A 27,218-nucleotide genomic window follows, 5' to 3' on the forward strand; every position below is an offset into this window, starting at 1 on the left:
GAAATGCCCACTGGGACCAAACAGACCCCTCTCCCCCACAGCCTCCAGTTCCCCAACTTGCCCTGTTATGGGAAAGGGGAGAAGCGCCTGGAAAAACAAAACCAAGGGGACGTGGGCAAAGGGGAACAATATTTATTTGCCACGAAATCTGCTGCCGCGTTCCCCTGGGAGGGTGGCAGGAGAGCGCGAGTCTGCCGGCCGGCTTCACTTCTTCTTGGGCTCCTTACAAGCCACCACGTACCTCTGGGCCACGTTGAGGGGAGGGGAGTAACCGTCTGCATAGGACGTGTCTTCAAACAGGACTGAATAGTCGTCCTGGGGCTGCGGCAGGGGGCGGACAGGAGGGGCTGGTCAGAGACCCCCAGGCAAGGCCCCCAACCCAGACTGACGGGAACCGCTGATACACGGGGTCCCTGCCTCTCCTGTCCCCATCTCTACTCCAGACCTGGTCCTGCTACAACACCGCCCTCTTCTCAGCAACAAAGAGCTCGGAGGGGGGACACTTGCTGTACATGTGGGGGGATACTACATGGAGAATCTGGTGCTTTTGGGGGACCCTGCGTTCAAGGGATCAAGGAAAACCCAGAAGGCAGCAGGCAGGGCACGTGGAGGAGGGAGAACAGCCTTGAACCTGCCCCCAGGTGACAGGTCACCAGCACGGGGCGAGCACAACCTCACTCGAAGAAAGGGCAGGGGTGCGGCAGTCAAGGTTGGAGGGCGGGCCCTGGGTGTGGCGCTGCCCACCTCAGTGCAAAAGTGAGACCGGAGGGAACACGGGTCCCATTCCAGCGGGGCTGGCTAGGGCTCTGAAGGTTGGAGGGGGCTGGCACTGCCCTAGGGGACAGGGCTGGAGGGTGCCTGCAGGCAGAGTGTGAGCAGGAGAGACGACGGGCCAACACCCAGGACTCTCCCAGCTCCGAGAGGGGAGGCGAGGGCCGGAGAGGCAGGAGGCGGCAGGTGACCCCATGACCATCTGTTCTCATGGTCTGTCCCTCCCTTGGGGGCTACCTTACCCGCTGTGGGGGCGTGTGGATCAGGGCACGGTAGAAGCAGGTGGTCTGGGGGTACAGGGCCAGCACAAGCTGTTCCTTCTGAAACAAGGCCTCCGGGTCCGTCTCCGGGTTGGCTTTCCACTGGGGCAGCGGGATGATACGCCGTCGGCTCAGCGTGTGTCTCCTGGAAGGGTGGGCTCAGGTCAACCCACGGCCAGGAGGGGGGCTGCTTCCCAGCCGCCTCCACACCCCGCCCCGCCCAGCACACTCACTCTTTGCCTTCCTCATCGATGTCATCCACCTCGTATCTGGAGAGCAAAGACAGAACAGTGGACGCAGGGAGACCCACGGTCCAAACTGGGGGCGACGAGGAGGGGCGCGGGGCGCAGGGAGGGGAAGCGGCCCAGGGAGCCGGAGTCCTACACAGCCCCGCCCCCCGCCCCACAGACACTCTGGGGGAGGCGCTGGGCCCAGCCTGCAGACGGGGCAGAGGGCCGGCGAGCGCACGTGTCACAGGATAGCGGACCGAGGGCTGATGCCCACTCACTTGTTGGTGGCATGGCTGTAACTGACCACCTCCGCCAGGATCCACTGCTCATCCCCATCCACAGCCTTTACCCGGGCGGCCACCTTGTCTCCGGGCTTGGCCACGTAGTCCCCAGAGGCTGGAATGGCCCCACAGAGGGGTGGGGGCCTAGGGGTTGGGGTAAGGCGTTAGTCCCAGCCCTTCCCTCCGGTCAGCTCCCCACCCCACTCCGCCAGCCCAGGCCTGCCCTCACTTGTCACCAGGCTTCCCGATCCACAGGGGCAGGGTCATGGCCGACTGCTGCAGCAGGGTCATCAGCACCCCCCGGCGCATGGTCTTCCGAGGGGGCTCCGAGTCGTTGTACAGGCCCGCGATCTTGGCCGCTGTGGGAAGGAAGCGCACCCCTGAGGCACGAGGGCCAGCGCTCCTACCGCAGACCCCCGGCTGCACGGCTGCGCGGCGCGGTCAGCAGAGCTTGGCCTGGAGGCTGCCTCCCGAGTGATCGCCCAGGGCCCAGTGTGCTGCTTTCACAGACCTGTGAGAGGTCAGAGCAGCGGATGCCCTCAGGGGGACGGAACTACAGGGAAAATGGGTTCTGGGGTGCTGGCACGGCCATTTGTTCGGTTAGCGAACATTTCATAGAGCCGTCTGTATACTTACGTGTACTTTTCTACCACGAGTACGTGTTGTCTAACAAACTAAAAAGAACTGTCAAACGCAGACTCCTGACCTCAAGCACGGCTCAACACCCCCGGTCAACCTCGCACAAACCCGGCTGGCGGTGGGACCTGTCTACGGGCAAGCCGTGTGCCCACGGAGGGGTCACTGAAAGGGTAAGAGATGGGAGAGCCAGGCCGGTTTGAAGGGATTTGGAAGCCAACACCCTGTGTAAGCTCCGAGCTGAAGGACGCGCTCCCGCAGCCACTGGGGTGGGGGGCCGTAGCAGGAAGGAGGCGACTGCCCCAGGCACGAGGGGCAGAGACATGAGGGGCGCAGGGAGACCTTCCAGGTCTGCACAGGGACACTGGGAGCCCCTGCCTTGAGCACCAGCCGCAACCTCCACTGCCTCCCAGACCCAGGCTGCCCAGACGCGCGCCCCAAGTCTGCGGAACGACACGGGGCGGAGGCAGCAGCTCCCCACTCCTGCGGGGAGCCACAACCCCCCACTCAGGAAGCCTCACTCTGCCTGATCAAGAAGCGCCACGCCGCCCTCCAACTCACCAATCCGCCTTTCTTCCAACAGAGACTTGATTTCCGCTATCTTATCTAGAGCTTTCCGGAGGACGCTGGCGGGGAGAAGGGAGAGAAGAGGATGGAGCAGGGGCGTGGAGAAGGGGCGCGGACCCCTCCCGCCCGCCGCGGGCTGCGCCACTCAGACCGGCCGACTGCCGGCAACTGTCAACCCTACCCGCTTTTCTATTTATTTTTACTTTACTTACTTATGATATTTATTTATTTAGGATATTATATTTATGACTTTAAGTAATCTCTACACTCAATGGGGGACTTGAACCCATAACCCCAAGATCAAGAGTTGCCGGGCGCTCCTGTGTTTCCACTTTAAGAGCATAAACGAACTGACGAGGTAGTGAGGGGCAGCCCCACCAGACCCGGGAGGAGCAGCGAGCCCCGCAGACCCGCACCTGACCGCGCACCTGACCGCGGGCCGGAGCCCTGCTGGCCGCCGCCGGCAGCGTGCGGGGTCGGAGGGTAGAAGCTGAAGCCTGGGCTCCGCCCCAGCTGGGACAAGGGAAAGAACACGCTCCAGACTCAGATGCCCGGGCGGAGCTCTCTGGGCTCCAGACTCAGATGCCCGGGCGGAGCTCTCTGGGCTGGGAGCGGCCTGGAGGAGGGAGGGACGGGTCTCGGTCAGGCTGCAGCCCAGAAACCCTCTGCAGCTCCTTTCCGGGCTTCCGGGGTGGCTGGGCCAGGCAATCCCATGGAAGTGAACACGGTCCCCGCGGGAGGAAGGTTGTTTCTTTATCCTAGGTGTTGAGGACTCTCCTCCAGGGAATCGTTCAGTAGGAGCAAGCAGCCCGGACTCCATCTGGGGTCCATCTCCATCTCTCCCACGGCTCTTCCTCGGGTCCACCTTTAGGAATTCCCCCGAGGTTCTGAAGGCCTTCACTGGGCCGGAGGGAGGCCCGCCTCGCAGGTGGGGGTGGGCTGTCCCGGGCTCCTGTGGAGCTCACCAGGCAGGGGCGGGGAGCCCTGGCAGAGGGAGCCAGGCAGCCCGGAGCCGCACGCCTGCAGCACAGCACAGTCAGAAGGCGGGATGTCTCCCCCCGTCCAGGCCGGCCCCAGCCCGGCATATGGAGCCCGTCAGGTCCCTCCGTCTAAGCTGCACATCTTCGCTGGCTCCCTATGGCCTCCGGGATAAAGTCCAGTTACTGGAAGCCCTCCCCATCCTGCCTCGCCCTTCCCCAGCCACAAAGGACTGATTCTCAGTCCTCCAGTGCTCATGTCCGGCGCGCACTCCTCCACTGCCTCTGCCGTGTCGCCCACCGACTGCTACTTCAAGTCTCTCCCCCTCCCTGAGGCTGTCTGGGGCCTCCAGGCACAGTGAGCCCAACTGGTGGCCCACCAACTACGCTGTCCCGGTCACCGTTTTCTTAGGGTGTCTCTCCTTTCCAGACTATGCCCTTATTGGCCGGGTCCTCGCTATCCTAGGTCTCTGTGTGAGGACTGCCCAGCACCGGGACCAGGGGGAGCGCGAGCAGAGATTTGCAAAGCAAAGATGATGGCAGGCAAAGAAAATCTGGGACCATGAGTCCGAGGCAGGGTCTCAGAGCACAAGACAGGGCCTGTGAAGGGCCAGAGGGGAGGAGAGGAAGACCCCGGAGGCATCAGCAACACTTAGGGTGCGGACATCACATGCACAGGCAGTATTTAAACAGCAGGTCGCGGCTCATTAGGGACTTGTGAGATTAATTTCTGGGGTAATAACCAGCTTAAAAAAAAAAAAAAGAACAGGGGTGCTTGGGTGGCTCAGTCGTTAAGCATCTGCCTTCGGCTCAGGTCATGATCCCAGGGTCCTGGGATGGAGCCCTGCGTGAGGCTTCCTGCTCGGTGGGGAGTCTGCTTCTCCCTCTCTCACTTCTACTGGTGTTCCTGCTCTCTGTCAAATAAATAAAATCTTAAAAAAATAAAAAATAAAAAAACAAAACAGGGGTGCCTGGCTGGCTCAGCCGTAAGAACATGTGACTCTTGATCTCAGGTCAGGAGTTTGAGCCCCGTGTCGGGTGTATAGATTACTTAAAAACAAAAAACAAAAGCCCCCAGCCTATAGATACGGTAATAGCACAAACGTACTTCTTGTTCCGATTCTGTGACATATGTCCCTATAACGTACACGTGTGTGCTGCAGAAAGGTGATTGTGACACCATTCTAGCATGGTCGTAAGAATATGGAGCCCGGGTTTACAACTGGGCCCCGACTTACTAGTTGTGTCACTTTCAGCACATCATGGAACCCGGTGTGTCCGTGTCCTCACCTGGAAAACGGGGTAACGCTCACCTGGCGGCCGCTCCGAGCATTGTGAGACACACACAGAGTGTACCTGGCACAGTACCGGACTCAGCACGGCCACACAGGAGTCCTTATTAGCGTTATTATAGCGATGGTGACCAGGTCCTCGTATGATGAGGAAGCCACAACAGAGAATGTATTTCCTACCATGGGTTGTGGTCAAGTGGGTTTGAAAATCTCTGGTCTTAGGGACTTTATATACATTATCTCACGTTATGTTGACCATTCTGTAGACGGTTATGGTCCCCGTTGTCACGACGGAGCAACTGGGTCTCAGGGGGAACCACTGCTCCAGGTCACAGGCCACCTAGAATGCCGTGCCGGGCTCCAGCCCCCACTGTGCAGCCATCTAGGGAACGGCAGGGCTAGCGGGCAGGGGAGGCCCAGAAGGAGTTCTAGGGAAGGCCGGGACCCCAAGGGACAGCTTGGGGAGCAGGAATCTACTTCTCCGTGGCAGGAACAGCGGCGGGCGCTGGGGTCTGTTGCCCACATGGTGGGCAACAAAGCGGAGGGGACGGGACTCACTTGCACTCAGCCTCCGCGTCAGCCTTGGCGGTCGTGTACAGCCCACGCAGCTTTGTCCGGTAATAGGGAGAGACTGCAAGCGAACAGAGGAAGAGGTGGGCAGGGGGCCGGCTGGCGGTCCTGGGGGGCTGCTTCCGTGCACGCCGGCCGGACCTCCAGAGGCGTGCAGAGGCCACGGACCGGGACGTGAGCTGTGGTGGCTTGGAAGTGCCCCGCGGCCGCTGCCCCGTGTTTAATGAGTTCACGGTTTCATACGGCACAAACACCATCACCGCATCTGGCAGAGTGGGACACACGCAGAAAGTGTCTCTCAGCGCACAGGAGAACAGACAACAGCTCTCACAGCTGCTCCGAACGGGAGCGCAGCAGCCCAGGAGGCTGAGCAGGGGGGCTTCTGGGGCGCGCGGGGATGCCAGGGGGAAGCGCTCCCTCTAGAGAGTACGGGCTCCCGGGGGCGCTTGTGCACTCAAAGAGGTTCCCCGGATGCAGCCTCAACACGGACTTCCCGGCCCCCCTAGACTGGGGGACTTTAAGGTTCCTGAGTGCTAGGTTGTCTGTCATCTGTTTCCGGAGACACCTTCGGTCACTCAACCGAAAGGAGACAGACTGTCCCTGGGGCTAAGGAGCAGTTCGTTTCGGATTATGTAGCTCCTTGGAAAAGGCCGGTCTGGGCGAGTGACAGCCACGTTCCCGGTCGAGCCCGCCCCCGCGCCCCCTTCTCTTCGGAGCGCAGCGACTCACTCTTGTTCTCCGTCTGCATCCGCTCATGCGTCTTCTGGATGTTGACTAAGTTATGCTCACTCCGCGAGCGCTCCTCCTGCGGGGTGAGCGCCACGGGTCAGGCGAACAGCCCCTTGTCCTGCTGTGTCGCCCGGCGCCCCAGGCCTGAGGCCCCGGAAACACGCCTGCCGGTCCCCTCCGGCCCTCGCTCTTCAGGACACACCCCACGGCGAGGGACGGCGCTTGGGAAGGCGTTTCCAGGACGGCTCGGTGCCGGGCCGCGGGCCGAGTGGTAGGCGGCTCGCATGAGGCGGGTAATCGCGTAGCTATAGACCTGGCTGGGGCGCCTGGGGGGCTCGGTCAGTTAAGCATCTGACTCTTGACCTCAGCTCAGGTCTTCATCTCAGGATTGGGAGTTCAAGCCCCGTGTTGGGCTCCACTTGTAATTTAGATCAATGCGCTGTGGCTGCCCTGACCCAAGAACAGATCAATACAGAACACCTGATCTACAGCTGGCAGAGCCGGGACAGTTCCTTGGAGCACCGCTGGGGGCCCCCCAGGTAGGAACAGGGCCCTGGAGAACACACAATGAGAAGCCGTCTCAGGACGAGCCTGTGAGCTGGGACCGGCGACTGGCTCTATCCCCCGCTGACTCAGAACCCAGAAATAACTGAATCATGGCCAACTGGAATCAAGCAAATACTGTGAAGAAAAAATATTGTTCATAACAATATCTGGTAAAAGGGCAAGGCCAATTCTGTTGGGAGAGCATGACACATAGCTCTGTAACTCTTCCCGGCTTGCTCTGTAATGAACTGAGCTCCGCCGTGACCGCAGCGGAGCACGGTCACACGCCGGCAACCCGCGCGGGCTTCAGAGGCCTCCTGTCAAGAAGTCACCTGGTGCTGACAAGCAAACGTGCTGGGAGCCGGAGCCGCGGCCTCCTCTGACTGGCCGGGGAAGAAGTGGATTCAGTGCCATCAGCTAATTTCTATGCTGAACAGTCTCACACAAATGTATCAGAGGGCACGAACGGTACTGGATGGAGCAGGGAAACGGGTAATCAGATCAGTATAAATCATGGAAACGTGTATGTGGGCCCGACGGGACGGACTGCTGGCTTCTCGCAGTCTCTCCCTGGCCCACACTGGCTCCTCCACCATCGGGCGGACTTGTGCTCACTCTGCCGCCAAGGCCAAGGCCAAGGCCGGGGCCAGGCAGCTGTGCAGTGACAGATAAACTCAGCAGGCCTGCCTTTTCAGACCTTGTTCCAAACAAGGCCCCTGACTAGCTTCTGGAATGGGACCTCTCCGCTCCTGGCATATGCTGCCTGCTAAGGGTGTCTTTGCTCGGCTGGGACCAGGGGGCGGACGGAGAAGCGGAGGGCCGTGGTGGGTACAGGGCATTTTTGTCAGATGGCGAAAATGTTCGGAAACCGATCATGGGCATGGTGGCCCGACTCTGTGACTATACTAGAAACCACTGGAATCGTGGGGGAGCTGGGCGGTATGGAACTCTAACTCCTATCTCATCACAGCTGTTACGGAACAGAGAGGATCAGGACGTCCTGCCGCTGAAGGAACACGCAGCGGTCACACCCCACGTTCTCCTCCCCTCCCGGTCCGGCGGTCACCTGGGTCCCTGCACGTCCAAAGTTTGCAAACGCCCTCCCCGGCTGGCGGCTCCTTACCTGGGTTTGTTTGATCAGTTGATGGAGCTCCGTGAGAAGTTCTGCGATGCGGGAATCAGCAGACACCAGGGCCATTGTGTCTGGGGTGCCTGGCAGGGGGAGGGGGACACGTGTTGAACAGAAGAGACGCTGTTAGTGGCCGCTGTGTGTTAAAGCTCAGAGGGTCAAGTGACGACCAGGAATTTCACATGATTTCATATAATTTCTACAACAGTTATAACAGCATTTACTCAAACAAAAGAACCCAAGGTTTATCATCATTTTTTTCACAGTGCTTCCCAAATAACATACCACATAAACCAGCCTAATGAGTCAAAAGGACTTAGAATTTGAATCTTGGGAAGCTTTGATGTACATGCCTCAGGAGGATCACAGATCACTCTGAACCTCAGGATTTACTAAACTCAGCTGGCAGTAAGAATCTATAGATGGTTCTACAGTTGTTAGCAAAACTTAGCTCTTTTAATATTGAGAAGTTTTCTTTTTTGTGTGTGAGAATTTTTAACTTTCTTAAGTCATCAAAGATCTGATAAAGACAAAAACACAGAAGCTTTGGTACTCCAGGCACATAAAGAGGAATAAGCCTTTATTTACAATTTCTTATCATGAGTAAAACAACAATCTAAGAAAACAGTCTTTTTCATGGAGAGAAAAGCAGAATATCAATCTTACACCAGTGCACTTTTTTTTTTAAAAAGATTTATCTGTTTGACAGAGACACAGCCAGAGAGGAACACAAGCAGGGGGAGTGGGAGAGGCAGAAGCAGGCTTCCCGCTGAGCAGGGAGCCAGATTTGGGGCTCAATCCCAGGATCTTGGCATCAGGACCCAAGAGGAAGGCAGACGCTTAACAGCTGAGCCCCCCAGGCGCCCCAACACTAGTGTGCTTTTAAAATCCATTTATTTTGGAGCGCCTGGATGGCTCAGTCAGTTAAGTGTCTGACTTTGGCTCAGGCCATGATTTCAGGGTCCTGGGATTGAGCCCCGTGGGGAGTGTTTCTCCTCCCTCAAATAACTAAAATCTCACTTCAATCTTAGTTCTGACACCACACAAAGCCCTTTTCAAAGATTTGCCTTCACATACCTTCCACAACTTTCTTTTCGTTCAGATTTAATCATAAGCCTTTCCTCTCTAAATAACCAATCCCATTTGGGGACAAAATTACTTTTTTTTTTCCCCTCAACAAAATATATTCTCATTTCTTACACCTTCCTTACACATTTCCTACTTTCCTAAATACAGTAAACATGCTTTATTGCTTTACTGAAAGACTGTGCTAGGGGAAAACATGTTTCTAGAAATTATGAACTGTACTCATAAATTGCCAATCTAAAGAATTCTGGGGTAGGGACGTGTACGAGGCTCAGTCAGTTAAGCGTCTGCCTTTGGCACAAGTCACGATCCTAGGATCCTGGGATCGAGCCCCACATCAGGCTCCTTGCTCAGTGCGGAGCCTGCTTCTCCCTCTGCCTGCAGCTCCGCTCCCCCCTGCTCTCTCTCTAACAAATAAATAAAATCTTTAAAAAAATTTTTTGGTTTAGCAGACAGTTCACAATTGGTTACTACTTAATTTTCACTGGAGACTAAGGTTTCTAAGTTAAAATTCTGTTAAATGGAAATGATAAGGAAAACAACCCTTGTCCGTTTCTCTGCAAGCAGCCGGAAGCACAAACCTGTGTTCAGTAAACAAAGCTTTAGTACTTTGTTTTGTTAGAGAGAAGACTTGGATTACCAATGAATTCAATCCAATTGATTGTTTAACTCAGCAAACTTTGAAGGTTCAGGTTTCCAAAGATTTTGAAAGCCATTTAAAAGTTTAACTTTAAACCATTTTTCTTTTCTTTTTTTTTTTTTTTAGAGTAGGCTCGCCGTCCAGCATGGAGCCCAATGTGAGGCTAGAACTCAAGACAGTGAGATCAAGATCTGGACTGAGATCAACAGTCAGACACTTCAGTGACTGAGCCACCCAGACGCTTCTACCTTGTATTTACTCACTCACCTTCCTCATGCTTAAACAAGGACCCATGAGAGCTTTAGGAGATGGGTGAAATTTACCAACATTTTCACCCATCTTTTGTGGACAAATTGCAGCCAAGGTAACACGAGCTTCTCTGACCTTCAGTGAATCTTGGTAAAGTCAAAGTTACATTTCACGCTGATAACTCCCAAGACACGACCGTTTTAATTAAACCAACAAAACCTAATGGGCGTTAATACAGAATACATTGCCCCTGTGGGCACTGAGAGTCAGTCCCTGTGTTCCCCACTGTCAGTTTTGCCTGGGGCACGGGTAGGGGGAGCTGAAGAGGGAGGCCTAAGTCCAAGGGAACCCCGGGCCCCTTCATGCTGATCGGGGAGACACTATGATTGGAATGGCGCAACAGCTTGGGGTGCTCTTTGCTCCTCCACAGCAAGGACCCAAGAGGCAAGAGTCAACGGCTCCAGAGGCACAGAGGTCTAAGGGGCTGGTTACGTAAGCTCCTCCTCGGGTGGTGCAGAAACAGGAGAGGGAAGGGGAGGCAGGAGCACCGAGGTGGAGAAAAGCCCGAACAGAAGCGGACTCTGGGTCCCAAGGCTCATCAGCTTGGGCGGAAGAACAGATGCGCATTTTCTTTGCACCCACAGAAAGTGAAAACAGGCAGCCCGAGTGCAGTCAGAGAATACAGAGAACCTTCTCGAAACAAAATGAGTGTTATCAGCTGCTTGGGAAGGCTCCTGAGAGTCCGTGTCTGGAGGCAGAGTAACCGCAGAAACCTGGCGCCGAGAGCCGCCGACCCGCAGGGGATGAGGCGCCGCACAACGTTCATCCAGGCCTCTCAAGACACAACTCGGACCCAACGCACAGGATAAGAAGCCAACAAAGAGGCAGCAAGTAACCTGGCAAAGAGAGGGAGGCGTGGGCAGGATCTTGGCAGCGACCTGCTGACAGGAAAGAAGGCGAAAGAAGGCGGTGCACACACAGAACAGGCCCTCTGGGCCGGGGCCCGCTCCCATCGGACGGGATCGTGGATAAAGCTTCTGCGGAAATTGCCCGGATTAGACAGGGGTTCCATACTTTTGTTTCTGCAGGTCCCTCATTTGTCCTTACCCGTGGGCTGTTTGGCATTCCGGGTCCTGCGCGCAGATTGAGTGGCGCCCTGTGGGGCAAAGGCCCCAACTGGGTAACAGCGCCCATTGGTCCCTTCCAGGAAGCACGGGGTCAGACGGATGTTGGGTTTTATGTTCATGGAGGGGTCACACCGGGTTATTTAAGAGGGAACCTCATCTGAGAGTCAAGATCGGCAGCCATCCTGATGACAGGTATGGCCATCCTGTGCCCGAGAGGAATACGAGTATTGAAAGACTGGGAGAGCCTGAGCCCAGCGCTGTGACAGCCAAGGTTCTGGTGTCCAGCCGGGGGCAGGCGTTCGTCCCTCCCTGGAGTGTAGCCACAGGAAGGAGGTTCTCTCCTGAGCACTTGGACAACGCACATTCCAAAGGGTCATACTATTGAGGACATCTCCGAAAAAGAACAGGTAACAAAGCCTGGGGATGAAGAACACACCCAGCCGTACTGAATCTCCCCAATTCCTTTTGGCGCTGTCCCTGTATAGGCCACCAACGCTTACGCAGGGGTGTTGAATGCAACAGTCAAGAAAGAACCGTTGACAGTGCAACTTAGTGAGTTTATTTAAGTAGCATGGGGACAGGACCCCTGGGCAGCAAGAGGAGCACTTGGGCTGTGTGAGGCCGGTGGTTATGGACTCAGCAGTCAAAGGGAAGGAGGCCTGCAGGGAGTGTCAGATTACAAAGGTTTCTTTGAATTTCTGAAACTACTTTTGCAAGTTTCCTCTGGTATTTATCATTCAGTTCGATATTAATTATTGGTGAGATACATGGGCAGTCAAGAGGCCGTTAGAGAACACAGCAACCAGCTGGCATTTGATCCTTATCAAAACTACGCAGGCTTTAGGTCAGCCTTCCTGCCTAAGGGTAAACATTTTCCTGCTTCTGTCCCCCATCATTTTCTTTCTTTCTTTTATTTGTTTGAGGGAGAGAGCGAGCGAGCATGTGCAGGAGCAGGGGGAGGGACAGAGGCCAAGGGAGAAGCAGACTCCCCACTGAGCAGGGAGGCTGATGGCGGGGCTCTGGGCTCGATCCCACCACGCGGACATCCCAACCACACACCACAACAGAGCAGAACGCAGATGCCCAACTGACTGAGACACCCAGGCACCTCTATCCCTCATCATTTTCAATGCAATCCCAGCTGGCTTCTTTGCAGAAATTAACACGCTCATCCTAAAATTCATATGATAATTCAAGGCATCCAGAAGAGACAAAACAATCTGGAAAATGAAGTTTTCCCAACCACAAAACACACTACACAAAGCTATAGTACTCAAGACAGTAAGATAATGGCAGAAGGATAGACCTAAAGATCCATGAAACAAAATGGAGAGACCAGAAATAAACCCTCACACTCATAGCCAATTAATTTCCCACCAAGGGGCTAACGTAAACTTAGTGGGTAAAGAATCGTCTTTTTGACAAATGGTGCCGGGACAACTAGATATCCATATGTAAAAGAATGAATTTGGGCCCCAACCTCAGGCCATATACAAAAATTATGTGAACAAACAGTTCTCCAAAGAAGACATATACAAATGGACAAGAAGCCCATGAAGAGATACTTAATATCATTAGCCATCAAGGAAATACAAATCAAAACCACCAGGAGGTATCATTTCACTCTCACCAGGATGGCTAAAATAACAAGTATCCAGGAGGGTGTGGACAAACACAGATGGATAAGGACTGGTTTTATTCACACAAAGGAATGTATTACTCAGCAATGAAAGGAATGAAGTACTGATCTGTGCTAGGACCCAGATGAACCTTGACCTTATGCTAAGTAAAAGCCACACACAACAGACTACATAGTAGATCAAATACCCAGAACCCAAGTCTAAAGTCTGTTAATTTTAGACAGATGCCCCTCCCCACCCGTATCCCTTAGTCTTAGGCAAACACTAATTCACTTTCTGTTTCTATAGATTGGCCCATTCTGGAATAATATTCTTTTGTTTGCATATACCACATTTTATATATTAATCCGTCAACCAATGGCTCTTTGGGTTGTGTTCACTTTTTGGCTACTGAAAATCAGGCTGTTATGAGGGAGTGCCTGGCTGACTCCTGATCTCAGGGTTATAGGTTCGAGCCCCACATTGGATCTAAAGATTATTTTAACATAAAATACTTTAAAAAGAAGAAGAAGAAGAAGGATGCTATAATGGACACTTGTGGACAAGTTTTTCTTTCTTTTTTTTTTTAATTTTTTTTTTTTTAATTTGACAGAGAGAAATCACAAGTAGATGGAGAGGCAGGCAGAGAGAGAGAGAGAGAGAGAAGCAGGCTCCCTGCTGAGCAGAGAGCCCAATGCGGGACTCGATCCCAGGACCCTGAGATCATGACCTGAGCCGAAGGCAGCGGCTTAACCCACTGAGCCACCCAGGCACCCTGGACAAGTTTTTCCATGGACATGTTTTCGTTTTCTGGGTCCATACCTAGGAGTGGAATTGCTGGGTCCTGTGGTCACTCTTTAACCCTACAAGGAGCTGGCAGACTGTTTCTGAGGCAGCTGCACCATCTTACGTTCCCATCAACGACACACAAGGGTCCGGCAGCTCTGTGTCTGCACCAATGCGTGTGACTGTCTTTCTCTCGCCAGCTGCCCTAGTTAGGGCTATGAGATGTTAACTCTCGGCTAATGATGGTGAACGTGTTTTTACATGTTTTCTTTGTAGAACTGTCCTTTGCCCATTTTTATGGAGTTATTCGTCTTTTTATAATTGAATTTTGTCCTCTGAAACATATTTTTAGATTTTTAAACTGTCCAACTTATCTGTTTTTCTCTGCTTGGGATGCAGACCCGTTTTGTCACACACGCGACACTATTTGCACCACCACAGCAAGATATTTCAGTCTACAGAAGAACATGTCCCTTAAAAAGAGTCTAGTTGCATTAGCTAGAACCGCATGAAATAATGGATCTTAAGTTTAGAGATGAGAAGTGTACAAACTTGAGAAATAATCAGCAGGAAGGTCATTGCTGAAGTCTAGGAGCCGATGTGCGGAGTGAGAAAACAGGAAGGAAGACCGACCACCCCGGAGCTCAGCAGCAAGATCCCAGAGGCGACGGCTTAGTGCGCAGAGGGCTGTGCCCTCTCCCGCTAACTGAAGCAGGAACCTAGACGGAGCCACTTGCCTTCTACCTGCCCACAGCCCTGCAGAGTAAAACCAAGGCAAGCCCCCCCGCTGGGCCCCGGGGTCAGGCAGGGGACTGTACTTCACAGCGTCACTAACACCGGCAGCAGGCGCGCCCACAGTGCAGTCACGCAAACTGGTTATCCTTGCCAGTGATTCTGTCGGACATTTCGAACCTTCTCAGTGTGTTTGCTACTGCCCTCAGACCTGGGTCTGGGTCCAGCTAGCTGAAGTCCCAGGTTCCTACTCTGCTGAACTGTCCCCCCAAACCGAACTTGTCTCTTATTGGACTCTTCCTTTAAAAACTGGCCGACTGGAAGCTCCTTGGGCACAAGCACATGCCTCCGCCTTTAACAACAATCCCCTGACATCAATAAGCACCACGGACAGGTCACTAAGGACCTGGCAGGAACTTTGTAATGGTTCATACTTCCCACAAGATCGCTCTCCTGCCCTGACCCCCTACCCCACCCCTGCCATGAGGTCCATTTTGAATTTTCCGCATCAATGATTCCAAACTTTGTTGAGAAACACAAGCTTTTCCCTGGCTCCTGTGAGGAGGTACCAACTCCCAGATCCACCACCAGCCCCTAGGACTCCCCCAAGATTCAGAATCTTCTTTTCATGCCAGCTATACAGCTCTACTGGAGAAGACCTCAAATCCCCGTTTGACAGAGACACTCCTTACGCGAACCTACTTCTGTAGGCTAGAAATAGTCTACAGTTTAAAAAAGACTTTAAATCAATGTGTCCAGAATATACTCTTGAATTAAATAATGGATGGTTGTACAAGTCTGTGAATGTACTTTAAAAAGCCTAACAATGAATCGTGTGCTTTGAATGGGTGAATTATAGGGTACTTGAACTTTCAGCTCAATAGAATTTAAAAAACAAAACAAAACAGGATGTCCCAAACCAGACTTCCCCCCCACCCCCCCAGCCCAGCCCAGCCCACACTCCTTCCCTGTTGATGTGTCTTTAACCCATTCAGCCGCCTGTGCTGGAAACATCGAGTTTCAAAGCCTGTCTCCCTGTGTCTCACCAGTCACCACTCCTGCGGACTTACTGCCCCACAAACCCATCCCCTCCCTGGCCTTCACCCCATTTCCCACCGCACCGCGGCCCCCCACCCCCTTCTGCATTCTCCGTCAGATCCACCCTCTGCGAGGTCCTAAAACCTCCCATCTAGAAGACAAGTGTGGTCATGTCCCCCTCGCAAAGCTTTCAACCCCTGCCTGGAGAGAAACCAAGACCTTCACACACCGCACTGACTCGAGGAAGAGGCTTCCGTCCCGTCCCCCCTGTCCGCACCCCCCGGGCCACCTGCCCCCACTGTCCTCATCTTGCCACTGTCCGCCTCACACTTTCTATACCAGCCACTCCCAGCTCACCATGTAATTTCTTAGCCCCATGCTGTTCCCTCTATCTGCGATACCCTTCCTGCAAGGACACCCCTAAATCTGCAGGATTTCACTACTCAGTCTCTAAGACGCAGCTTACCTACCAAGTCCTCTCCTTCCACTAGCCTCGGTCGGAGCCCCCATGCCTCCAGCCCCACCCCCAGGCTCCTAGACCGAGTTAAGTCCCCTTTCTCTATGTAACATCCTGTGCACCTCTCACAGCGCCAACCAAATCCTATTAAAATTCTCTTCGTGTGTTTCTGTCTCCTCCCCCGCTGGTCTGTCTCTGAGGGTGGCGCTCACTCCCCCTTCTCGCTAGCTCGGGGCTGGCATGTGGTAGCCACCATGTGCACTTCTACTGCTGCTCACACCTCAACCCACCGCGCGCGGCTCTACCTCAGTCCTCCGTGATCGCCTGCCCCTCCTGGACATTTCCACTGCGCTCCGTACCTGACCGCACGCCGCTTCTCAAGCTCTGCTCGCTGGATTTCCAGGCCTCCGGTTCCCCCCCCCCCCCCCCCCCCCCCGCTTCTCCAACCACCCTGCACAGTCTTCCTGCTGCTCCCTCCTCCACCCCAAAGGACCATCACCCCAGGAAGCCTTCTCTGTCCCTAACCCACTCCCTGGGCATCTTATCGGCTGTAAGGCCCCCTATTCTGAAACTTCCAAATGGAGATCATCAGCCCTGACCTCTCTCCAAGATTCCCAGCTCACATTCCCAGCTGCCACCTGAGGCTCAACCCAGATGCCCCTCAAGACACCACCTACTTCCTGCTCTGCCCTGTCTCCTAGACGGGGGCTGACGGCATCTCTCGCTGTCCAGCTAGCTTCCCAGCTGCAAATCCCAGAGTTATCCATTCCTCCTCCTCGACCATCTACAACCCCACCTCCCTGATCTGCTCGCTTCAAATTCTAGGGATTTTGCCTCAAAAATTTCTCTCAAAGCCAGCCCCTCCCTTCCACCACACCTGTCACTCTCTCAGCCGGGCTCTCCGCACAGTAGCACAGTATCAGCCCGTTTCTGCACCTCATCGTGCTTGGTCACAAAGCCTGTTTCTCTTAAAAAAATTTTTTTAATGTATACATATATACAAAACATATGCACAAAATAAAAAAATTCAAGTGATACCAGAAGTACAATGAAATCTCGCAGCCCTGGAAACCACCAGCAGTGTTTCTTGGGTATTTCTCTGGAGGTATCCCATGGATACACAGGAGGAGAAAAAGGCGTGTTATCTCCTGGAAGATGCAGACAGACACACAGACCTGAGAGCTGGAGGCAGACGCCTGCAGCGCACCGGCTGGAAGCGCGGACCCGCATGGTCTGGAGGGGAGGGAGTAGAGCAGACACCAAAGCCGGCCGCCGTGGGGGGCGGCCCCGTTTCTGGAGACCCTCAGCCTGGGACACGCGGCCCCTACACCAGTTATCGGGGTCCCCTCCCGTATGAACAGTTACCCATGGTTTTGGAAAGGCTTTCATCTCCCCTCATTGCTATGCGGCGGGAAACACTGAGAAGTGCGGACGTGGGGGCCAGCAATCTGGGGGGGCGCCTGCCCCAGAAAATCTCACCTCACGATTTGACAAAAAACCCTGCTTTCCCTGGACCGACCCGGTCGCCAACTCAGCAAGTGGGACGAGAAGCCGAGAAGCCGTTCCACTAGCTGGTGCCCCCCCCCAACCTAACAGATAAACGCCAGCAGGTTCTTCCTGCTCAGTGGCCCCCTCTTCCTGGAGGCCCTCCTAAGCCGCTCCGGAGTCAGGAACCCGGCTCCCCAGAGCACTCGGGCCACACCTCTCTTCCCTCTTTTTCCTAATCCGTAGGGAAAACAATATTAAAGAATCATTAAAGCAAGTCCCAGCGACCTGAAATGATTTTCATTCCGCGTGCCCCTCTCTGCACACGCGACAGAACGGCCACCCGCACGCGTCCGCTCGTCGAACGGCTTCCTGCTTGCGGGCGAGCGCGCCCCTCGCACTCCCAGCGCGGAGGCCCAAGAACAGCGTCGTGGCCATCTTCGTGTCTGCGGACCCTAACGAAGCCTGGCGCGTGGCGGGCTCGGGCAGCCGCAGGCGGCGGACGGCAGGCCCGGCGCTCGGAGAACCCCGGGGTCCGAGGACATACGAAACACACCACCGGCCGACGGCCCACAGCCAACGGGCTGCTGAGCGCACTTGAGCGTTCCGAGAAGGGGACCGGGGGGCAGAACAGCTGCGAAGCTCTCACGAGGCCACAGACTCACGGAGCTGCTGAGCCTTCCCGGGCTCAGGAAGAACCAGAGCGGCCGCCGGACGAGCAACGACATCAGGCGGCCCCGGCGGCGCCGGCCCCCACGGACCCGCTGAGTGCCCGCGAGCTGGGCCCCCTCCTTGTCTGGGAACGGGGGGGTCAGGGAACTGCCAGGAAAAAGCGGCGACTGTGCTAAGTGCTAAGTTAGGCTGCACAGCCCAACGCCCAGGGAGAAGAAAACACAGACGCATCACTCCCGAGCCCCAGGGCAGCAGCGCGGAAGGGCCCAGAGCCCGCAGCACCCAGAGCCCGCAGCACCCAGAGCCCGCAGCGATGCGTTGGGGAGTGCTCTCCTGCCTGCGGGGCAGGGCCTTGCCTGGGAGAACCACCTCACATTACGGTTTTACAACAAACTATCTCCAGATCCGTCCTGAGCTTGGATTTTCCCCAGAAAACACAGCCAATGCCAAGCCCATGGAACACAGCAGCGGGCACGGGACCACGCCGCATGGAAAGGCCGGAGCTCCGAGCTGGGAGAAGCGGCTTCCGGCCCCGGCCGACCCCATCAGGATTCCCAACCTCCAGAGGCTGGGCAAACTCTGACAGGTTTCAGGCTTTCTTACAAACCCTGAGGCAAAGCCCAGCACCGGGAACTCGGGGGCTGCTGGCCCTCAATTCTCAGCACTGACTGAGGAGCCGCGCGTCTAGTTCTGCCCACAGAAGGAACCACCATTCTGACACTGCTCACTACAGATGATTTCCCCCCATTCTGGAACTTCATAGAAATGTAATCACGGGGCCCCTGAGTGGCTCAGTTGGTGGAACAACGGACTCCTGATTCCTGCTCAAGTCGTGATCTCAGGGTCGTGAGACTGAGCGCTGAGCGGGGCTCTGCCAGTGCAAAGGGTCGCACAGGGCCGGCTCGGGATTCCCTCTCTCCCTCGGCCCCTCCCTGCTCGCACATGCCTTCTCTCTACATAAATTAATTAAAATATTTTTAAAAATGAGGAAATGTAATCATGCCATCCACATTCTTTAGCGTACGGACTCTGACTGTGCGGTGTGTGTCAGGAGTGGGTCCTTTTCTACCGCGGAGCAACAACAAACAAACCTGTTTGGCCAGCTCTGTTCTGAGGGCACCTGGGCTCTTCCCGGCCTGGGGCCACCATGAACAAAACTACCAGGAGCAGTCATACAGAAGTGGTTTTTTAGACATAACGTTCGTTTTTCTTAAGCCCTTGGGCCTGAGCTGGGTGTGTGATTTTCCGAGAAAGTACCCAACCAGACTCTTCCCCCCGAAGGGGTAGCAGATCCCACCCCCGCCACAGCGACCGAAGTCCCGGTTGCTCGCCATCGGTGCCGCGCACGGTGCGGCCATTTCATCTCATCTGAAACCACTCTCAGCCGCTCTGGCCAGCAGGAAGCGGATTCTCACTGTGGTTTCAATCTAGACCTCTCCGGAGACCAGTGAGGTTGAAGGGGCTGCCTTCCCACGCCCTTACTTGGCTTCCTTCATGTTCAAGTCCGTGGTTTTGTAGTAGAGTCACAAGGTTGTGCAACCATCACCGCCACCTGATCTTACGGTATCTTCAAGACCTCCCCACATCTGTAGCCAACGGCAGTCACCGCCCCCACCCCCAGTCCCTTCTCCCTCAGCCATGGGCCACTGTTCACAGAACTGTCCTTTCTGGACACTTCCTTAGAAGTAGAATCACACAGCACGTGGCCTGCAGAGACTTGGCTTCCTTCACTGAGCACAGTACCTTCAAGGTTCGTCCCTACTGTCTGTGTGTATTTCGCTCCTTTTACGGCTGATATCCCGTGTACGGACAGACCTCATTTTGTTTTTGCATTCATCAGCTGATGGGACAATTAGGTAAAATGACTTTCATATCAAGAATCTGGGGGGCGCCTGGGCGGCTCAGTCGTTAAGCATCTGCCTTCAGCTCAGGTCACAATCCCAGGCTCCTGGGATCGAGCCCCACATTGGGCTCCCTGCTCAGTGGGAAGCCTGCTTCTCCCTCTCGCACTAACCCTGCTTCTGTTCCCTCTTTCATTGTGTCTCTCTGTCCAATAAATAAATAAAATCTTTTAAAAAATCTGGAATTCCTTCTGCATGGCTATCTCGTTTCCAAGGTGCGTCTTTATTAGTGAAAAGGCATGAGAAACAACAAACAAGAGACGCACCAGGGCCACCTTGTCTCTGGGTACCCCCCCCCCCCGCTGCACTGAACCAGTTAGGGGGTTGTCCTTTGTTTTTGTACGTGTGGGTGCGCAGTTTATCATCATTATTTGCAGAAGGCTTGGCGTAATACGAGCTACTCCACTACAGGAAGCGAGCGACCTCTGAGCATTCTCCCATCACCTCTGCTCTGTTTTGGTAATAGGACACCAATTTCTCTTTGGGAAACTGTCCCTCCCCTTGGCTCCAAAGGTGGGAGTATTCCATTCTCCTGAGCAACATGACTGGCTCAGAAGACGTATGTGACCCAAGTCTGGTCCGATACACTCTTTCAGTTGGTTGCTAAGAGAGTAGCACGGAAGCCTGGAAATGATGGAGGCTTTTGCCTGCCTAAGAGAGAAACCAACGTGAAGAGAAATAGCACTGAAATACATAAAAAATCCTGGGGATGTCAGTTTGGTTTCTGGATATAACCGTGCCTGAAGTTGCTAGACCCAGGGCTTTTCAGTTAGAGTCTAACAGACACTCCTCTTCTGCTTGGACTGGCTTGGGCTCACTTTTTGTTAACTGCAAGTGGGAAGTCTGATAGGTAATCCTAGGGACAAAGGACGTATTAACTGCTACCTATCCAGTCCAGACCTGCTCTCTAGCCCTTCTCTAGAAGCCAAGGCCTCATTCAAACAAATCCAAACAGGCTATACTTAAACCCCTCTAACATTAATCCTACAGAGCTTAAGTCGGTAAGCGCTTTGTTCTGAACCAAAGGGAAGGCAGGCCTCTAAGACCCTACGCTAAGATCCCATACTCTCAATCTGGCCACTATCACAACGACCTCCATTCATCAACGGGTTTGAAAAAAGTTAAGGAGATGCTCTTTTCTTTCCCCTAATACCTACCATGCTTCCAGACCAGAGCCTACACAAGGGATTCTCACTGAAACCTTATAGTAATCCCATAAGCACACCCTCTTTATAGCTGGGGAAACAAGTTCAGATTGGTTAAATTATGCGGGGTAACTTGGAAAATACAGGTAATTGCAAAACTGCAAACTAAAATCTGTGCTCTCCCTCCCAAGTCCAGGCCTTGTAACAAGCTCAGCTTATTCAAAAGCAAAACAGGTGACAGAAGTTGAACCATTTCATCTACCGTAAACTGTCATTTAACCTTCAATGGTGATTCATGGTGGTGCCCGATAAAAAGAGGTAGAAAAATAAAGGCGATCAGGACAGTTACTCCATACTGAATACCAACTATGCGCTAAGCACTTCTACGTAGATGACCCCAACTCTCCTAATGGTCCCGCAGAGCGAGTGCTGTACTCTTCATTTAGCACTGTGGAAACCAGAGTCTTGGGGAAATCAAGGGCTTTACGAAGGTCACACAAGTCGTAAGTGGTAGAGGTGGGACTCAAATCCAGATCTGACTCTACCACCTAAGTCTTAAGGCTCAAACAGCCTTAAGAACAACATCCAAACCCCATTGGTTCGATGTTCAACACACTGGCTTCTACTACGTGGAGGTTCGATGTTCAACACACTGGCTTCTACTACGTGGATACAGAGACCACAAATCCTGGAGCGATATAAATTGGGTATTTTGTTTCAGTGCAGTCGATACAGCAAAATTCCATAGATTCATTGAAAGTCTCTGTAAGGCAGTCAGTCGGGAGGCTGTGGCTGCAGAGTGACCCCTCCCCAACTCACCACCCGCCCGGAGAAGCTGAGAAGATGCTGTCTGTGCATGCCGCCACAGCCATGGCCTGTGCCCTCCCTCGGCGGGCCGGGCTGTTCCCCAAAAATGCTTTGGGATCACCCTTCACTGCTGCAAGGAACCTCCATGCCTCTAACACCCGTCTTCGGAAGACTGGCCCTGCTGAAGTGTCCTCTGTCCTTGAAGAGCGTATTCTTGGAGCGGATACCTCTGTTGACCTTGAAGAGGCTGGCCATGTCCTGAGCACTGATGATGGCAGTGCCCGTGTACGTGCGCTGAGAAATGTTCGGGCACAGGGAATGGTAGAGTTTTCTTCAGGTTTACAGGGTATGTCTCTGAACTCGGAAGCTGACGATGGTGGTACTGTCGTGTTTGGAAACGATCAGCTAACTGAGGAAGGCAGTATCATGAAGAGAAGAGGCACCACCGGGGACATTCCGGTTGATGAGGAGTTACCGGGCCGTGCTGTAGATGCCCTTGGTAATGCCACTGATGGAAAAGGGTCCAGTTGGTTCCCAGACCCATGGGGGAGTTGGCCCAAAAGGCCCTGGGATCATTCTTTGAATCTCTGTGTGCAAACCAATGTAGACTGGCATGAAGGCTGCAGAGAGCTTGTTGCCAACTGGTCGTGGTCAGCGTGAGCAGGTTACAGGGGACCGACAGACTGGCAAAACACAACTGCTTTGGATACAATCATTAACCAGAAATGTTCCAACAGTGGAACCGATGAAATGCAGAAGCTACACAGTATCTACACTGCTGTTGGTCAGTGGGGACCCACTGGTGCTCAGCTGGCGATGAGACCTCCAGATGCAAAGGCCGTGAGGTACACCGCTGTGGCTTCAGCTGCTCTCCTGACGCTGCTCCATTTCAGCACCTGGCTCCTTATCCTGGTGGCTCTACGGGAGAGTATTTTAGATATGACGGCAAACATGCTGTCACTTACTGTCAGGTGTCTCTGCTGCTCCACCAGCCCCTGTCCGTGAGGCGGATCCCGTGTGTTCCACCTACACCACCGTCTGCTAGAGAAAGCAGCCAAAACGAATGCTTCCTTTGGTGGTGGCTCCTTGACTGCTTTCCCAGTCACAGAAACACGAGCTGGCTATGTGTCTGCTTATATTCCGACAGACGCCATTTCCACCACTGACGGACAGATCTTCTTGGAAACAGAGTTAGCTGTTCTACAGAGGAATCCTCCCTGCCAGTATCGTTGGCTTGCTGTGTCCCATGTGGGATCTGCTGCCCAAACCAGGGCCATGAAGCAGGTGGCAGGCACCACGAAGCTGGAATTGGCTCAGTATCGTGAGGTTGCTGCCTTTGCCCAGTTCAGTTCTGACCTTGATGTTGCCACTTAACAACTCTTGAGTCATGGCATGAACCCGACTGAGTTGCTGAAGCAAGGACAGTCTTCTTCCACAGTTCAGTTCTGACCTTGATGTTGCCACTTAACAACTCTTGAGTCATGGCATGAACCCGACTGAGTTGCTGAAGCAAGGACAGTCTTCTTCCACAGTTCAGTTCTGACCTTGATGTTGCCACTTAACAACTCTTGAGTCATGGCATGAACCCGACTGAGTTGCTGAAGCAAGGACAGTCTTCTTCCACAGCTACCAAAGAACAAGTGGCTGTTATTTATGCTGGTGGAAGAGGATATCTTGATAAACTGAAGCCCGGCAAGATCACAAAATTTGAGCACACTTTCCTGGCTCGTGTCATCAGCCAGCACCAAGCCCTGTTGGGCACAGAAGGACGGATGGAAAGATCTCAGAACAGTCAGATGCTGAGCTGAAAGAGACTGTGACAAACTTCTTGGCTGGACCTGAAGCTTAAACTCCTGTGGATTCCCATAAAATACCAGTTTGGTTTTGTCGTCGTTCATCCGAGCAATCAGTTCCATTTGTAAGAGGATTACTCTCATACTCCAGATGTACCAAGTCATGTTAAAAATGAAGGCTGTAGGGGCGCCTGGGTGGCTCAGTGGGTTAAGCCTCTGCCTTCAGCTCAGGTCATGATCCCAGGGTCCTGGGATCAAGCCCCGCATCGGGCTCTCTGCTCAGTGGGGAGCCTGCTTCCTCCTCTCTCTATAACTGCCTCTCTGCCTACTTGTGATCTCTCTCTGTCAAATAAAAAAATAAAATCTTTAAAAAAAAAATGAAGGCTCTATATTGGTTGGCCAAAAAAATAAAATAAAATCTTCGTAAGGCTCTTTGTACACAATTTCAGAACTAGCGGTTCAAAAGGCCTGTGACTTACTACATGTCCCCATTTCCAGCTCCAGAAGGTTGGGTCACTAAAGCTGCTGCTGATAGATGCTGATGGACCGACCCTCCGAGAATGGGGTGCCCACAGCTAGGCCAGCTGATTATGAAACAAACACTGTGGTTTACAGAGCACCTTTTTTTTTTTTTAAGTTTTGTGGGTTTTATTGAAGTTAAATTTAAGCAATCATTACACCCAACATGGGGCTTGAACTCATGACCCCAAGATCATGAGCCACATGCTCCCCTGAGCCAGCCAGGCGCCCCTACAAAACACTGCCAAGGCCCTTCTTCAGATCCCAGACAGCCCGGCCCTCTCAAACAGCATCAGCACACGATAACCACAGTGAGCAATTCCAGTGCCTGCATTCCAAACAAGCACACACTTTTGTGCTTCTGTCATGCCTGCCTGAAATGCTCTCTGATCCTTCCCCCTGTCTCCCCTGGGTCTCAAATTTGCTCCTCTTTCAGGGTCCAATCAACTAGCAGCAAAGCTAACACTCCTACAGTGGCGCTTGCCAGCCTTCTTCACACCACAGCATGCACAGAGCGGAATACTTAGAGTCACATGTGAATGGCAGACCCGCGTAAAAGAACAGAGCTGCTCAGAGCCAGGAAAGGATGGCAGGGGGATCGGGCTGCCCCGGGCCCCACTGATCGGCCCTGATGCCAATGGCAGTCAAATCTTCCAAAGCACAGTGGTCAAACTTCTGTTCCTGCACTGGTCACATATACGCCGAGTGACCGTTTCACTTACCTGTCTCTCCTGGAGACCATGAGCTCTTAGAAGACTGCCATACAGTTGTATTCCTCTTTCATATTCCCCGCAACTAGCACAGCCTGGCACCTACTAAGTCTTCAGATTAAATCACTGAACCAAACTGAATCCTGAGTATCTCTTAAAATAAGTCTTTCAACAATTCTGGAGCTGGGCTATTCAATACCTTCACTCGAACCTCAGAAAAAAAAAAAGAGTTGCCTTTTTTTTTTTTTTTTAAAGCAAGCTCCATGTCCGGCATGGAGCCCAACATAGCATGAAGTCCAATGTGGGCCAGATGTGGGGCCTGAACTCATGACCCCAAAATGCAAGGCCCGAAATTATGACCCCAAGATTAAGACCTGAGCTGAGATCAAGAGTTGGACGCTTAACCGACAGAGCCACCCAGGCACCCCAATCAGCTATTAGACTCTAGGGGGGACAGTCTACTCCCCATTTACAGAAGAAGTAGTATTTGTCAAATACCTACTCTGCGACAGGCATGAGAAATAGACAACAGTGGGCGTCTGGGTGGCTCAGTCCTGAAGTGCCTGCCTTCGCCCCAGGTCATGACCCCGGGGTCCCTGCATTCGGCTCCCTGCTCCGCGAGGCGCCTGCTTCTCCCTCTTCCACTCCCCCTGCTTGTGTTCCCTCTCTGTCTCTCTGTCAAATAAATCAAACCTTTAAAAAAAAAATTTAAAAAAAAAAGAAAAAGAAAAAGAAATAAGACAAGAGTGAATGACAAAAAAGTGTCCCAGCCCTGCTTACAAAATTCAGTCCAGAAAGGAACACAAACTTTAAACAGATACTTCCATAGAGCCAGTGAAGTAAACACTCTTAAAGGAGCTCGGAGACCACAAGAGGTACACGGATAACTGCGACTAGAGGACGACAGGGAATACTGAGAAACTGGAAACCCAAATTCTCAGGCAATCAGGACCAGGCGCCAAAGAGAACCCTTTTGGACAAAGTATGTCTTGGAGAGAGTGAGTGCCAGCGGCGAGACTTCAAAGCCTCCGGGGCAAACAGGTACTAAAAGGATAGGGGGGCGGGGGGCAAAGCCCACCAAGAATCATCAGCGTTTGGCCTAAGCAAGCGGAAGACCGGGAAGCCTGGGGAAGGAGAAGGAGCGTGAGGGAAAGACTCAGAATTTCCCTCTGGACATCTCTGGGTCACCGATCCGACACTTTAAGAGAGGTCAGTCTGGGGTTCAGGGTAGAGCTCTGGGTTGAAGACGGACACCTGAGAGCGCCCCGGACCGTATTTGTACTCAGCAAAGGAGAACCCAGAGAGCCGAGGCTACAAGAACAGAATGTTCCCCAAACCCGATGAAACACGCGCCCCCAAGAAAGGGCAGCGAGGACCCGCACCGACCACGGCTGCGGAGCGAGGACGAACCCAACACCGGATGTGGCGACCGAGGGGCCACCCAAGCGCCATCTCGAGCGGAGTGGGGTGGGGCGAGACGGGGGCGGGCTCCGAGAGCCGGGCCGCACGTTGCGAACGGGCGCAGGGACACGAGGAGGCCACCGCCAGCCTCCGCAGGGCGGGTCGCCACCTCCTTAACAGGTGCTTATCCTCGGCCTCCCGCGCCTGCGCTCACGACCCCGCCTCCGTCCTCCCGCGCCTGCGCTCACGACCCCGCCTCCGCTGCCGGCGCGCCCCGCCCCGCGCTCGCCCGCTCTCCCTCCCCGCCGAGCCGGCCCCGCCCCGCGCACGCGCAGATCCCAAACACCGCGGGCGCGGGCCCTCCCTTTCCCCAGCCCCGCCTCGCCCCGCCCAGGGCGCGTGCGCACCGCCCCTCGAGCGCCGCCTCAGGGAGGCTCGGGAATGGGAACGTACGGGCGGGGGAGGGGAGTGAGGAGGGGGCGGGGACCCCCGGCCCTCCGCTCCCCCCATCCCCCGGGGGCCCCAGACCGCGACCCAGCCCCACCTGACAAGCCACCGGCGGAACAGGCACGTCGCACTCGCAGTTACGACGGCGGGCGCAGGCGTGCCCCTCGACCCCTTTTTCAAATTCTGGAGCTGATAACGCGCTTGCGTTCGAAGATTCGCGGCACGTCCAGACCCGCACACGCGTTTTTCCTTTTCTGAGCCAGTCGCCGCGCGGACCCCTCCACGCACGCGCCGTGCTTTCTCGGCGCCGCGCCGCGCTGCTCCTTGGGATATGTAGTTCTTACGTTGCGCCGCGCCGCGCCCCACGGGCCCGCTGAACGATTCAACGCGCGAGGGCCCTCGTGGGGTCAGCATCCTCGCTCGTTCCCCCAAACCTCTGTAAGATCATTAAAAAAAGACTTTTTTTAAACCTCCACCTGCTCCGAATGATAAAGTCTATTTGAAAAAAAAAATTTTAAACAAATCAAAACAAGCAGATCCCGTAGACTCAGAAAATTGCACTTTTCGGGGAGATTTCCCAGGAACGTGTTAAGGACGTGAATAAATATTAAACTGC

General features: G+C 54.0%; 1 protein-coding gene and 1 pseudogene across 6 annotated transcripts; one reads left to right on the forward strand and one right to left on the reverse strand.

The window, feature by feature from the left end:
- Nucleotides 1–116: 116 nt before the first annotated feature.
- Nucleotides 117–26,905, reverse strand: SGF29 (SAGA complex associated factor 29). 5 transcript variants are annotated; one of them, XM_082714533.1, is made up of 11 exons: nt 26,700–26,905; nt 25,257–25,447; nt 7,983–8,071; nt 6,314–6,389; nt 5,573–5,645; nt 2,740–2,804; nt 1,772–1,901; nt 1,540–1,686; nt 1,265–1,300; nt 1,014–1,176; nt 117–321 (listed from the first exon to the last, which is right to left on the reverse strand). In XM_082714533.1, the coding sequence occupies exons 3-11, from the start codon at nt 8,055–8,057 to the stop codon at nt 205–207; spliced, it is 882 nt and encodes a 293-aa protein (XP_082570659.1). In that variant the 5' UTR covers nt 8,058–8,071; nt 25,257–25,447; nt 26,700–26,905; the 3' UTR covers nt 117–204. The 5 variants fall into 5 exon arrangements, with proteins under 5 accessions (XP_082570659.1, XP_082570656.1, XP_082570658.1 ...); XM_082714530.1 differs by having other exon boundaries at nt 25,253–25,447; XM_082714532.1 differs by lacking the exon at nt 25,257–25,447 and having other exon boundaries at nt 26,700–26,839.
- LOC309854901 (ATP synthase subunit alpha, mitochondrial-like) lies at nt 16,633–23,697 on the forward strand (annotated as a pseudogene). Its single transcript, XR_014316611.1, has 3 exons — nt 16,633–21,523; nt 21,561–23,157; nt 23,346–23,697. The product of XR_014316611.1 is annotated as an ATP synthase subunit alpha, mitochondrial-like (transcript).
- Nucleotides 26,906–27,218: the final 313 nt, after the last annotated feature.

Source organism: Mustela nivalis, assembly GCF_964662115.1.
Source record: "Mustela nivalis genome assembly, chromosome: 19".
NCBI classification, from domain to species: domain Eukaryota; kingdom Metazoa; phylum Chordata; class Mammalia; order Carnivora; family Mustelidae; genus Mustela; species Mustela nivalis.